At 47.8% G+C, this 14719-nt stretch overlaps 1 protein-coding gene across 3 annotated transcripts in view; it reads left to right on the top strand.

The window, feature by feature from the left end:
* The window catches only part of CDC42EP5 (CDC42 effector protein 5), a 96578-nt gene extending 86071 nt beyond the window's left edge, over positions 1-10507 (top strand). For all 3 annotated transcript variants that reach the window (XM_078655071.1, XM_078655072.1, XM_078655073.1), the window contains exon 2: positions 7206-10507. In XM_078655071.1, coding sequence (XP_078511197.1) covers positions 7219-8130 — 912 coding nt within the window. In that variant the 5' untranslated portion in view covers positions 7206-7218 and the 3' untranslated portion in view covers positions 8131-10507. The remainder of the gene's footprint in view (positions 1-7205) is intronic.
* The last annotated feature ends 4212 nt before the right edge of the window (positions 10508-14719 follow it).

The raw sequence follows: 14719 nt of genomic DNA, 5'->3' as shown, positions 1-14719 counted from the left end.
GGCCACACCCCTTCCTTTAGACAAGCGTTTCTAAAGAAAGGTCCACGGTTGCTATTAAAGTGACAGCGCGGTATGGGGCGCTTTTACCAAAAAAAGCATTTGAGGGCTCATGGTGCACTGAATGTTGCAGGAAAAGCATGCTCTGCCTGCAGTAGGAGAAACTCATTAAAGAAAATAGTGCTTACACGTACCGTGTAACAACCGAAGTACAAGGACTTGTCCTCGTGGAAGGTTGCAAATGAAGACAAGGCGGTACTAAGGAGGGATTAATAAGCCTATTAATGAATCAGAAGCCAGCTTTTACGAAGGACAATGACACAAGCCAATGACAAATATAGCTGGAGAGTGGGTGGGGCTTCCAAGTCCATACAATACAGCATGCCTGGCAGAGCAGCGCATGCGCTGCCATGGCTCTGCCTAAAAAACATTGTGGTGTTCTCTTCTCCTCACATGTCTTGAAAGCAGAGGCCAGTGTAGAGGAACAGCGTGCCCTCCCTGCTCCCCACCCCCTCCCTCCACTCGATTCCTGCTTCCTGTCTTGCTTCACAAGACACCGTGCAGACATAACCATTTGCAATGCAATAGGTCATTTAAGAGATTTTGAGCTATTGGCATTGTAAATGACTGCTTTTTTAGGTCTCGGCTAGAAGCGAGCGAAGCTCGCTCTCGCCAGAGACCTTATTGTTAACGGCTCAGCTTCCCAGGAGGACAGCACTGGCCGCGCGCGCCGATTTGTTAAGGCCACGCGCACGAGAACGCGCTCGCAGCCAGGTGCTGTCCTCCTCGAAAGCTGCCTCCCTTCCCCGTGCAGGGCGGGCCGCCGCGCTGCCTGCGGCGACCCGGAAGCATTGCCGGCCAAACCGGAAGTAGGTGCTGCCCTGCAGAGCACCGCTTTTCAACTGTTATTCACAAGCCGCCCGAAAGAGAATTGTCATTAGGGCTGCGCCTGGCATGCCATTACCAGCGAAAAAGAACTAAAATTAGCCAAATGTCAGAAATGAAAAGATTGATTCGCCCAGACGCAATTATAATTTAAGAAGGCTTGATTGAGGTGCTGATGCTCATGATTTATTCTGCATACCATATCCATAATTAAAGGAGTGGAGTGGAGCAATTTATCAATCTCGCCGGGGCCGCGGAGGTAAGGAAGGCGCGGTATATGTTTGTTTTATTAAACTCCTCGGGGCTGCCGGGCCCGCCCCCTTTCCTCTCAAGAGTGGAGCCGAGGATTGCTCCGGCAGTGGAGGAGGAGGAAGAAGAGGAGGCGAGGCTGTGCAGTCCGGGAGTGTGGGAGACAGGAGCGAGGAGGAGACGAGAGGAGGCAGGCAGGGGGAAGCGGAGGCAGCACCAGCCAGCAGCATCTCTCAGCAGCAGCAGCAGGCAGCCAGCTAGCGTCCCTGCACGCCATGCTGTCCGGGCTCTGAGCGCCCCCTTCCCATCCGTCTTCTGTCACTTCCTTCCTGGATGCTTCCAGGACCGCTGGGCTGACTTTGACTCGGGCACTGGCGGCGGCGGAGAGAGACGGCGCGGCTCCCCTCCTGTGCACCGGCGGCCGCTCAGCGCATCCTCTCTGGAGCCGGGGATTGTTGTGGGCGCTGTTCCTGGGGGCGCAGGCTTGGGCCAGGTGAGCCTCACCGCAGGCTGCGAGGAGAGACCAGCGCTTCTTCCAGGCAGAGGAGGGGGCTCCTGGACGGGCTGCCCGGCCCAGGATTCTTGTAAGTACATGGGGGGTTATTGATCGGGGGGCTTGTGACAGTCTGGTCCCTCCAAGGAGCCCCCTGCAGGTACCGCTGCCCCTCACTCCCTAACTCTGGCCGCTGCACACTTTGCAACTCTCGCCTCTGAATAACTCCACATCCTCCCGGGCTGCTGCAGCCGGATGGCCATTTTCTCGATCCGCTACTTTTATTCCCTTTCAGTTCTTTTCTGCCGGGACGTGTCTTTGCCCCCAGTTCCTGCGGGTCTTTCCTGTCCCGTGCGGGCTGGGTGGACTCTGCCTGTTTGTAGTGTCAGCGGTCTTGTGACCTTCGCTTGTGGACGGGGGTGAGTTCACCAGGCTGGCAGCGGGCAGAAGAGACTTCACGCCGAGCCGTGCCCGCAGGGGCTTTGAAACTTGGGAGCGTTCACCGGAGGATGCCTGCGGACAGACGGACCACCTCAGCGCCTCACACGTGTCCTCTGATCACTGACCGAGGGGCGCTGCGTGCACCGCTCAGCACGGACGCACGCTTGGCATCGATGGAAGATGAAATGTGGAGTCTTTGATCTACCTTTGAGGTTTACTTTATTCCCAAATTGAGCGGTTTAAACTTCCGTTTAATGAGACTGCCAGTAGACAAGTTTATGCGTAGTTTCTCTACAGCATCTCTAACGCCGTTTCTAGGTGGGCACGGATGCATGCTTGACCACGTGCTGAGATGCTGTACTACAGATTCAAAGCATAATGATGAACACAGGTCGGTCCGCCGTGCAAGTGCAATGCTAGGTAAACAGCCGAGCACGCGGCAAGCCTGATTTATGGGTGACCGTGCGTACGCGTGTGAAGGTCTCACGTGCTCGCCGGTCAAGTCCATGGCTCGGAGCTTGCGAGCCGACTCGCCCTCAGATGCAGGCAAAGCAGATAGACAGCGAGGGGCCTTAAAGTGCCCACGTGCACAAAGTGCATCCGAGAGACAGGATATGTTCTTTACGGGTCAGGTGTGGGCACACATCGGAGGGTATTGCCTTTCAGAATGTAAGGGTAAATGTAGGGGGGTCTTTGGACAGCGTGGGTATTCACCCCACCTTTCTGAGTGATTGTTCTTCGCCCAAGGCGAGGGGCCGACGTGCCTAGTAAAGCAAGCTCTTGTACGAGGACACCAATAACACCCTCGTTGGCACTGAGGTGTTTCTTGCAGGGCACGATTAGCTGGCGGTTTCTACAGAACAGAGTCCGCCCTTATTGCCCTTGTGTCTACTTTATTTGTAGACATTAGATGTAGCGCCAACGTTGCCAAAGAATGGCTGGTTGGGCACTTTACAAACACAAGTTGTAGACAATGATATATAAAATACGCAGTTGTCAAAATACAGGATCCCCACGCCCACAAGTTAACCCATAAGAGAAGTGCGTGTTTTTCGCCTCAAATGCCGAAGTTGTCAGCTTTTTTTACTGAAAAAAATCCCGCCAGCCACGACCCCATCCTCTACAAATTATAAGTTGCCATGCCTACCAAAAGCACAATTCAATATGAAGGTCGGGACACTGGCCGGCGCTGCTTGCGCTGCAGTGTGACAATGCTAAAGCACACCTCAGAGTGTGTGTGGTGCGCACGGCTTTCCCAGGTGGACATATGGTGGACACAGGCCGCACACAGGCAGTGCACTAAATGCACGGCTCTGAGTCTGACATCACGGAGCAGGGCCCCGGGCCCTCACTGCTAGGACCCCCGGGGTGGCCTGCAGGGTGCTCTCGTGAAAGCAGCCTACTTTCAGTGGGGAACTAACTTGCGGGAGCGTGCCACTCCTTTAGTGGATGTTGCGGTGGCTTTGTCTTTACATCACAGTCTGTCTCTTTTTGTGTTTATCTCTGTGTCTCTCACATAGTGTCTCTTGTTGGTCTCTTAGTCTTACAATGTCAGTCTCAAGATGTCCCCTGCTGCTCCCTTAGTGGACGTTGTGGTGACTCTCTCTATTTGTGGTTCCTCATCTGTCTCTTTTTGTGTGTCTTTTTGGATTTCTCTTTGGGTGGTACAATCGGAACTTTCAGTACTTTGATCTGTCCCAGAGTGCCTCACACTGCTCCTTCAGTGAACGTTGTGGTTCTTCTGTCTTTCTGTAGGTCATATTTTGTTTCTTTCTAGGTCTGGTTCTATATTGGGACAACTCCCACCCTCCCTTACTCCATCCCCGCCTCTACATCACACACTGCGCTGCCTCTCCTATGGTTGTAGCCCTCCTCTTTTCCCTTGTCTCTACTCCTCACTATCTTCTTTACCCGTCGTTCTTTTCCCTAGCCGCCTTTCTCTCATTCTCTTATAACCCTCTCATCTCCCGGTTTTTGCCTTACACATTAAGCCTACTCCTGTTTCTCTTCTTCCTATCAGTAGCTTTCTACAAGCATTTGCAATGCAATAGTTCTCGCATTTCTTAAAGTTAGAGCTGTTGGCGTTAAAAATGACAATGTTTTTTACTTTTGCTTTTTCATACCAATAGCAATTGTGCTATGCAAATATATTTATGACACTGCAAATAAAAAACAAAAGTAAAAAACACTGTAATTTTCAAAGTCAACTGCTCTAACTTTAACAAATGCGAGACCTATTGCATTGCAAATGCTTGTATTTCTGTGTTTTGAAAACCTGCAAGCAACCACTATAAGTACAAAGTGCACATACATAAAATCATTGTCATTTTGCAATACCAATAGGTACAAATTTCGAAAATGCCTGTTGCATTGCAAATGCTTTTTTTTAGGCTATCCAGCTTGAGTTGGACCCTTTTTACTGTATTCCACCAGTGCTCGATTTCTGTAAATTGGCCTTTAAATCTAGTTCTAATTGTGTCATATTTGCTGTGCATTAAAAGACAGAGGTCAAATATCAGGCTGTGTCTTGTAAGGGAGGGGGGTTGGTTTTTGCTTTTCTTTCGCTGACTTTAAAGTGAAAGGTTTTACACGAGGGTAATGCTGGTATGCTTGAGGAAGGCTGTACATTGTTAACTATTTTCTAGCACACAACACATTTTAAATGTCTGGAAGTGAACTGTGCAGGTTTTTCAAACCAATAAAACATGTTTTGGTAATTCTGAAGTGTGGTAGAAACAAATATTTTAATGCGATGAAAACAAATCGATACTCTAAGTGATGGCATTTCCGCACATTGTGTGTGCGCTGTATACTTTTATCAGTAAACTGTATGGCTGGGCAAATGTAATTTTCATTTCAATTAAATATGTTTTGTCTGTAATGGCTGTAGTCTACCACACCATGCATACTTTACTTTATCCCACTCCCTCTGGACTACCCTGCACTGCACCACTTCACTCTACTGTTACCCTATCCCTCTATACTCTGCCAGTGCACTCTACACCACACTACCTTACTATGCACCACTCCACTCTGTGCCACTCTACTCTGCAACACTGCACTCTGTGCCAGTGCACTGTACTCTGTACCACTCCACGCCTGTGCTCTATGCCAATCCACTCTACACTACTCTAATGTACTCTGCACTCTTTACCACTGTACTCTACTGTGCACAACTCCACAACCATGTACTCTGCCTCTGTACTCCGCGCCACTGTATTTTACTGTGCATCACTGTACTCTATGCCAATGCCCTCTGCACCACTTCACTAAAATCCAATCCTCTCTACACCACTCCAGTGTACACCATTCTGCTCTTTGTGACTTCCCTCTAAACTCTACTCTCTACGCCACTCTCCTCTAAACCACTACACTCTGCCACAAGGTACTCAACACCACTTTACTCAAAACCAATGCATTCTACTCCACTGAACTCTACTCCGCAACATTCCGTCATTGCACACTATGACACTCTACTGCGCTCTATGCCTCTTCGCTCTATGCCACTGCACTCTACACCACTCAATTCTACTCTGCACAACTGCTCTCTGTACCACTCTACACCACCGCACTCTATGCCACTGCACTTTAGTATACATCATTCCACACTACGGCTACTCAACTCTACACCACTCCATGTCTCTCTACCCCACTCCATAACAGTCCACACCTTTTATCTTTTACCCCACTAACTTTTAGCTGTGCTGAATAACAGCCACGTTGGTGTACAACATGGCTAATACATAGGCTAAGCCAATAGCTCTTGCATTGGCTGTCTATGCCAATGATTGTTTGGAATTGAAGGAATGAAGCGTCAGTGGTAATCTGAAGGTCCTCCATTGATCTACTCCCAGCCAGGACATGAATGATCAAATATATTACTGAGAGCCCATTGCAGAGCCTCGCTGTTTCTTTCAGTGTGATGATTGTGTGCATTCTTCCGGGATAGACTAAATGCTCTTCTTTGCCGGAGCCTTGCACCCGCTGACACCCCTTCACGACCCACAGTTTGAAGACTACTGGTTAATAGCATCAGGAGAACTCGTTGACTTGCCGCCTTCCATTGTTCACCTCTGAGCTCTCCCTATAAGATCTTAACTTGCTCTTTCTGTTTGGGTGGGTTATATGCCTTTCATGGTGCCTCAGTCTCTCATCCACGTTTCCCACGCAGCTATCACCCACCAGAAGGAACCGATGTCAAGCTCGAATACCATTCACTTATCTGGCTCCGGACACACTGTTGTAATTGTCATTGCAGTATGAAGTAGCCTAACTTATTTGGCTTAAATGTGAAAAATCTATCTCCACCAGCTTGCCCACAGTACTGTAGGTAATCTGTTTACCACACATTTCCGTCAATGATCCTCGATGCACACACAAAGTCATTTACCTCTCGTATTTGGGACTCCGGGCAAAGTGGACTTTCAATTTTCTGTAGCTGCGTGTTTCTTCCTTATTCCCCCAGCTTCCTTCCCCTTTCTAAATAGTTCTTCATTTATGTTCACTGCTGAAGACGTTCACCTCGAAAGACGCTTGAGCAAGCCAATTATTACTAACCTGAATTAAAGACATTTTTAATGTCCTTAGTGTGGTGAGTGGGTGAAGACTTCGGTTCACAGGCGGGAAGAAGTTGTGAGCAAGAGATTGTCAAATTACCCTCATCCAGTCTTTTATATTAAAAGAAGGATTTTTAAAGTATTGATGGCAGGGTGTTTAGTGTGTGGGAGAAGGTACAGGGGCACACTGCGAGGTGATCATGATTGTTCTATCTAGGTGCCACCTCAACTAGAGAGCAGGTTATGGTGAACTTGTGCTTGTCATTTTAAGTGGTGGTCTTACATCTGCATCACTTTTATCCCGGTCTGCCCAACTCGTACCCCATCATTGCATTACTCATGTGCCTTGAAGCACGTCAGAGCTTTGGTATTAGAAGTATGCCTAAAATCCTTAAAGCTATAAATGGTATTTAGCACAGACTATGGTAAGAATCTGTGAATGTGACTGTAAAGGCTTTCAAGATAAAGCCTCCAGTAGCTGACATGCCAGAACTGCTTAGCTTTTATTCGTATTGCTCCCCTGCACCAGAATGTGATAGTATTGTTCCAGTTCATTGTACTTAATGTGAATGTTTCTCTTCCAGGTTGTGGGCCAAGATGCCGATCCTCAAGCAGTCTGGAAAGAAGGGTTCCCGCATTGAGCGCCCGACGATCAGTGCCCCTCTCAATGACTTTAGACACACCATGCATGTTGGCAGGGGAGGTGATGCGTTTGGTGACACCTCCTTCCTTAGCAACCACGGGCCTGCTCAACATTCTGAGGTTCCATCTTCACCCAAGGAAAATGGGGCACCAAGACCGGTTGCAGAGGATCGGAGTTTCCAGAACATTAAGGTGGGCTCTGCAGGCTCTCTCAGCCAACTCTCACAGTCCTCTGGGATTGAGTCTGGGACAGGTAGCTGGACCTCTAGCCCAGTCAACTGTGGGTCACCCAAAGGGGACACCTCTGAGGCCTGGAGCATGAATACGAGTAGGGGAGAGGTGGAGCACATCGACTGGCTGTCAGCAAGCAGTGACTCTGGCATGAAGCACGCAGAGTCCATCTTGTCCTTTCATCTGGATCTGGGCCCATCTATCATGGACGATGTACTTGGAGTGATGGACAAGGGTGTCCCCGTAGGAGGCTGGAGCGCCATTGACAACCAGTATGACTTTGGCTTCAAGTTAACCAATGAAGAGGTTGATTTTTCAAAAGGCACTACGCTGTCACCTGCCCCTTGTGCTACCACAGAACCTCCAGCTGTCCAGAATGGCCTGACACCCCCTCTGATTATTGACAGAGTCATGGATTCTCCAACCAGCTCGACATCTGGGACTCTGGAGAAAAACCCCTCCTTCTACGAGGGGGACAGTGAGGAAGAGAAGCGTTCTGTGTATGAGGGCATCACAGACGACCCTGGGCGGGATCATGTTGTCGGGAGTGGCAGTGGCCATGGAGAAGATGATGATGAAGAGATTGGGCAAGGCTATACATTTGATGATGACTCTGATGATGAAATCGGCTTGTAGGGTTGTGAAGATCGCCATCTTCCCATGCTGCCATCTTCCTGTGAATTTTATTTTTTACTCATTTAGCACACTCTCACATCGTCCCAGTCGGATCATAATGGAGAGAGGGAGGCAGTCAGCAGGAGGGAGGCAAGGGTCCGAAACCTGCTGAACTGTGTGTGCGAAGAACTCCTTTAAACAGATGTACATTTAAAATAACTATTTTGTGGGGATAAAGAAAGTTTGGATTCTGTTTGGATGGCATGCGAGAAGATGTTCTAGACTGCACCTTCGATTACCAGTTCTGGGTAGTAAAGGGAGGTGGGCTGTAATTGAACTCAGCAGAACTAGTTTGAAAAGCACCAGAAAGTTAGCCCTCCATGAGTCCTCTTCAGAGATCTTCCCTCCCCGCCCCCCCTCCACCCACCATTGGATGCACCCCAATCTAAAGGAGGTATTTGAACTTCAGAGCATGTTAAGGCCTAGAGGGAGAACGGTAGTTAATTTCCGCAGGGGAGGAGATTATTTTTGCGGGTGATGTGAGCCCTGGGACTTTCGGGCAAAGCCTGAATAGGCCTTGTGAATATTCCACCATATTGAAGATTTAAATGGTGCCTCCCAAAATCACCCCCCCCCCCCCCCCATGACCAACATGAGCCAGTGAGCACCTAGAAATGTGTTGCTGCTTCTTTCGAGAATGGACAGTGTTTCCAAATGGAATATGAAGCCTGGTCACATCAGCTAAAATGACTGTGGAATGCACCAGATATTTTATATATTTTTATAACTATGTTAATAACGAGAGGTTTTTTTCCTTTTATTTTCTTACATATTTTGGGGAGCACACAAGGTGATCCCTGCTGGTATGCATGCCATGCACTCAAACTATGATTATTGTTAATATACAGTGGGTAAATACATTTGAAATATATACAGATTATGTAAAAATATGTTTTGTGGAAACTTTGGCTTTTTTTGCTTTTTGTGGGTGGGGGAGAGGCCTCTGCTCGGCTGTTGCCTGAAGTTGCCGAACAGAACTTTCCTACCCTGAGCTCCTGTCTTGTGGAAATTTCCCTGGACACCATTTCTGCCCCTACAGACCCAGGGAGACCCTGTAGGAACCACCTTGGCCTACTTTAGTCGCAGTGGTAAAAATCGATTTTAGGAAGCGGATGAATAGTTCGGTGATGTTGGTAAGTGTTTAGGTGCACTGATCTAAAAAAAAAAAAAAAAAAGCGAGTTCTCGCAATTGAGGCTGGCGCTAGTCCTTCCTCCGTTGCAATGACCCACAGTGCTCCAGGCGAGGGCGCGCTTCTGGAGCTCAGCATTTTTCTAGCAGTACAAGGTAACGATCCCCCAATCCTATTGGCTGTCCAGTGTACAGTGAAACGGCATACGCACAACGCTTCTGGAGGGGGCCTGGGACATTTCACGGCTTCAAAGTCCCCGGTCCGGTTTGGGAGCCTAGTCGCACCTGCAATCCGTGGGCCAATCAGCAGCCCCGACACCTGTCGGCAGGAGGAGACGATTATTCCGAGCGCAGCTGGTGGAAGGAGCGCGGGACTGTGGAAATATACTCCTGGTCTTTGTAGTGGACTGTGGAAATATGCTCCTGGTCTTTGTAGTGGACTGTGGAAATATGCTCTTTGTAACAAGGGACGTTACGTTCTCTGTGTTTTGACATTGCTTACTGTTTTTATCGCCTGTCTTTTGGTGATGCTTCTGGAATCGGGTGACAAGGCCTTCGAGGCAACTTTGGGACGTGCAGATGTTTTCTGAAGGCCCAAACTCTGCAAGTGCATATTTTTCCCATCAGTGCCCTCAGTTAACAGGTCGAAGGGTGACTCGCTACTTTTTTGCCCCTTCTCTTCCACCGCACCTTATTTTTACTTGCATTTTCAGCACATAAAACAATACAACATTGGCAATAAAACAATACAGACGACAGTACAATTCCCCCATGGAAACACAAGTCTTGAGCTCACTGGATTAATGCCAGGGTGCATTATGCGAACCGAGAACCCAAAAACAAAGAACGAAAAAAAGCCAACACTGCAAACATCCAATGCAGCATCAAAACCCCCACCCCATTGCTCAGTGTTAGGGTACCCACCTCGGCACCACCCAATAGGTACATGTTATCTGTAACTCCCAACAGCTTAATAGGCACCGCAGTCAGGGAAAGTAAAGCACAACCAGGTGGCAATATTTAACCCCTGCTAGATGCTATTTGGCTAGAGGTAACTCCACTTAAGGCCTGGTCTAATTTATATACTGCAAATTTCACATGGGCATGTATATATAAATATTCTAGCATATTGTATATTTTCGACTAGAATAAAGCGTTATGTGTGTGTGTCTTTGTATATACATATAAAGCTGTATTTCTGCATTTAAATCGTGTTTTGGTCTTTTTGGTAAGTAGGAGTCTTACAACAGAAACGTACGCCACTATAAACCTCTTAGCACTCAGGGCAGTAGCATGGTGGTACATTTGCAAATTTAGTTGGATCAACATAAATGCTGGGATTTCTCCCATCTGACATTCTTCATAAGCTGTTCAGAGTCAGTCCTTCAGTAGAATGATTCTCTGAAGAGATCTGAATTTAGGAGCTTCTTGACATTTATTCAGCAAGGTTTTACTCCTATGTGGGTATAGAGTTTGAGGCCGTGTAGTTCTCCATAAGGACCACCACGCTTAGCTGATGGAAAGGTTGTTCCCGGAACAGGTGAGAAGATGCTGAATGGAGATTCTTGGTTCGTGTGTCAATGGTGCTGCTCCGTGTGGTACTGGTACCTTTGCTCTTGTTTTTTCTGATATGCCTTGTGCACAACTACACTTTGAACCAGTGGAGGGCTCCAGGGACCGTCTTGATGTGATCCTGTTCCTTAATGTGAAGACGCTCATTGGCAGCTTGCTTCCGGTGTCTCTTGACTCGTGAGTACCTCTTTTGGGAAACCTGTATAGATGAGACAGCTGTAGTCTCATTGAGCCAGCACCAGACTTCACCTGAGCTCTATACAGTGTGATATAGGAAGGAATGGGGTCATTCTTGATGCTTGGACACTTGCATATTGCCCCGGCCCCAGCAGTGATTAAGGCTATCAACGGGTTTTTATCAATTTCCAAAGAAGGTAAGGAGGTTCAAAATCAAATTGATTCAGTATTCTGTTTTTTCTTTATGCCCCCCCAAAAAAAACTTACAAGACAAATAATGAAGTTCAAATAAGAATTTTCGTTATTACATCGCTTTATTTCAATCTAAAAACAAGACCTACGAAGCCAACACGTGTTTTAAGACTATAACTGTAGTGTTGCCACTTCTCCAGGGCCAAACTATTTCATTTACCAATTATTTAAATCTTGAGCTGATATACTTGTCACTAAATTGAGTTATCCTTTTTAGGGCAAATTTCAGGTGGCTATCAGAAAGGCATATGATCATCTGTCACGTATGCATTGAACTGAGCCAGAAATAAAAGTTGGCTAAATGTGATTGCATTGAGGTGTGCCCGGTAAGCACTAGGATCTTTTATGTGGCTCTGTTATGGCTAAGGAAGCATTCTCTCGTTCCATGGTGGAAAACAGTCTGCTTTATGCTAATTTCTGATTAATTAGCCATTGGACACAATAGGAAACAATCCAGTTGTTTTCTCCGTCTGTGCTGTAGTTTGTGGATCGGTGGTATATTGGTTATTGAGAGCTGGTTTAGGTTAGTTAAAAGCATCTCTGCTTTCCAGCTGTTTCCTGAGATAGAGAAGTCTGGTCTCTGAATTTGCTCTTGTGCATCCAAAGGTTCCCCTTGTGCTACTAAAGCAGCAGTTTTACATTCCTTTGGAACGAGTTTGTGACTTTGCAGATGTGACTCTGTGCGCTGCCAAGTTTAAGGGCTAGCCAGGAGTTTTGTTGCCGTAATTCTTATGCTTGGCTTTAGTATTTTTAATGTAATCGTTTCCCAGTGGGGGAACTGTGGACGACTTTAGGATTCGTTCATTGTACAACCGTTTTCAGAGTTGTGGGTCGGATCGGCAGACCGGTGGAAGTCTGCTTTGTAGCTTTTATTGGGGTTCTGGCAGGGTTAGGGAGAGGCCGCTGAGTAACACTGCCGTAGACCCATAGAGTTTAAAGGTTGCAGTCGCCGATGGATTACTCCTGCGCCAAGATAAAATGTTTTGTTTTCCTTACTTGCGGATATGGTCCTGTCTCTAGGACCGCAAGCTGCCTGTGGTGTGATGGCTACTTGGGGTGGTGAGATAGACCAGGAATCGTAACCCCGAGGTGCCCCCTTGCCAGAAGAGACTCGGGCGCGGGTGGAGGAGGGTACTGTCTTTACAGACACGCCCTTGGACCGTCGCATACATCTTGCATTTGTATACAAATCTTGACGTCTTTTCGTGTGAGCTGGAGGTCAGGGGAGCTTGTTTGGCTTCAGCCAGCCCCACTGCTAGGCACCCTTATCTTGTTAGGGTCAAGTGCTGTCTCTGGTGCCCCGAGCAGAGCCAGTCCGCGTCACCAGAGCAACCTTTGGTGCCAACCTCGGCCCCCACACCTGCCCTCCCTCTGAAACTGGGCGTTAATTAGAGAGCAGGCTTGATGCGGTTCTGACCTTTGGCACAGCTGCCAGCCCGTACTCCTACCTCTGCGATTGGCCATAATTTGGTGGGGGTGCTGAGAAACCGGAAGTAATTGCATGGGGTGAAATATTTACCCCCGTGCCCTTATAGGAACGTTTCTTTTTCAGGTTGGGGAGCTTTTAGTAAGCGCGATCACGGCTGGTTCAGAGCGTCTCGTTTTTAATGGATTGATCGGGAAACAAAATGGCCAAGGAGCTTGTATCCTTCTAAATTCCCATCTACTTCCGTAACATTTGGTTTACATTGTAGGGGAGCACCTTGGTCTAGAACAAAATACGATTCCATGGTTATTTAAAATCCATGTATTCTTTAACAGGTTCATGGCGTTTTGTTTCATAGTTAGGCCCCGCACGTGTCTGGTTGGCCTTGGCTCATTTTAAGGCCGCGTTTTAATCTGACTACATATTTTAATACCATCGTCCACAATGAAAAGTCTGCCAGTGTGTTGGAAATGTTTTTCAAACCTGCTTGTCTGCGGTCAGTGCTGCAGATGGAGGAGTCCTAGAAGCAAGCGGTCGATTGGGTGAATGCATTCGGCCACCTGTCTGTCTGATGGCCAACTACCTTAGTCTTCGAGGTGGTCACTCAGAAAAGGTCATTGGAGAGAGGGAGATGTCTGCAGGTGCACCATTGCCGGAGCAATTGGGATCGGAGGTCGAAGGGGTGGAGCAATCTAATGGCTAGTGGTCCGGATTTGCTGATCTTGGGTACATTCTTGGAGAAGGATTATATATTCTCAAATTGAGTTGTATATAGGTCCCCCATGCAGAAGCCCGCGGAGGTGGTCGGTCTCTGCAAAGATATTTGTGCAACAACATGTATGTTTAGCGGGCAGTTTTATTAATTCAATAAACCTCTCTGTTGGGAGCCATTTTAAGGAGGAAAGGTCTGGTGTGATACGGTCTTAAGTTGCAGAAGTTTGAAATGTGGGTTGTTGCCAATGCAAGCGTAAGAGCCGCCAGACCGCTCGTCACAAGTTGTGAGAAGTGCATTGCTATAGTCGAGGTGGCAAGGGACGTCTAGCCCTTGTTAATAGTTCTCTCGCTTGACCCGCGTAACTCCACCACTGCCTCATGGGATTGATAATTGTATCAATCACGAGGTCTGACTATTGCGCTCATTAGCAAGCTGTGTGCATTTATAGGACACACAAAGCCCTTTTGCACCTGAACTAGGCAAACCGGAAGCTGTTAGTGAACGCACTGGGATTTCGGGTGCTAAGAAGGCGTTATCACTGAGGCTTGATACTGCAGCGCTAAAAGGAAGGAGACTGCCATTGCAATCGTTCTGTAGAAGTGACGCAGTGGCTTCATATTGCGGCAGTGCTAGTGTGGGTGATGCGCAGGTGTTGACGCTTTACGTCATTGCATCACACTCCTTTACAACGCTGCCTCGTAGGGCCACTGAGCTAACGTGGTTTGCGCGCTGCAGTACCGGCCCACCATATCAAGCCAATGCTGCATCACATTCCTTTGCGCTGTAGCAATGTCCAAAACCTACTTTAAACTTGTTAGAGTTGGAACATCTGGCTGCAGCAGTCCTTGGCTGCCCTCCGAGCCCTACAGTTGTGTAATAGTCATGCACGCGGCTGTGACATCAGCCTCTTATGCCAACCCTCTCTTACATCATCTTTAAAGAAGGCTGATGCCACGACCCAATGTTGCAGTGAAGTGGATGAGCTTGAGGTGCCCCAGGAGAGCAACAGTGGAATTTAGAGTTGCCCCTGCTGGTACAGTTCACAGCCGTGTGTGTCCGTTTTACAGAGATGATTGACAGCGAGCAGTTTGCAGCAATGTTTAGCAGCTTCATTTTGGGATGGTGTGCAGGAGTTTGACGTAGTTCCGTAAACGTTTATTATTTCTATCTTGTGTACATTGCAGAGCTGCCTTGCTTTCAGGTGCTTGAATGTGGAAATCTGTACTCCTGCTTGTGTGGAGTGCCAGATGGTTGTGCTGTGTGTACAGTACAGCATACA

This window comes from Lissotriton helveticus, chromosome 7, assembly GCF_964261635.1.
Source record: "Lissotriton helveticus chromosome 7, aLisHel1.1, whole genome shotgun sequence".
Lineage (NCBI taxonomy): Eukaryota > Metazoa > Chordata > Amphibia > Caudata > Salamandridae > Lissotriton > Lissotriton helveticus.
Note: the sequence above shows the minus strand (reverse complement) of the source record. Positions and strands in the feature narration are given on the sequence as shown.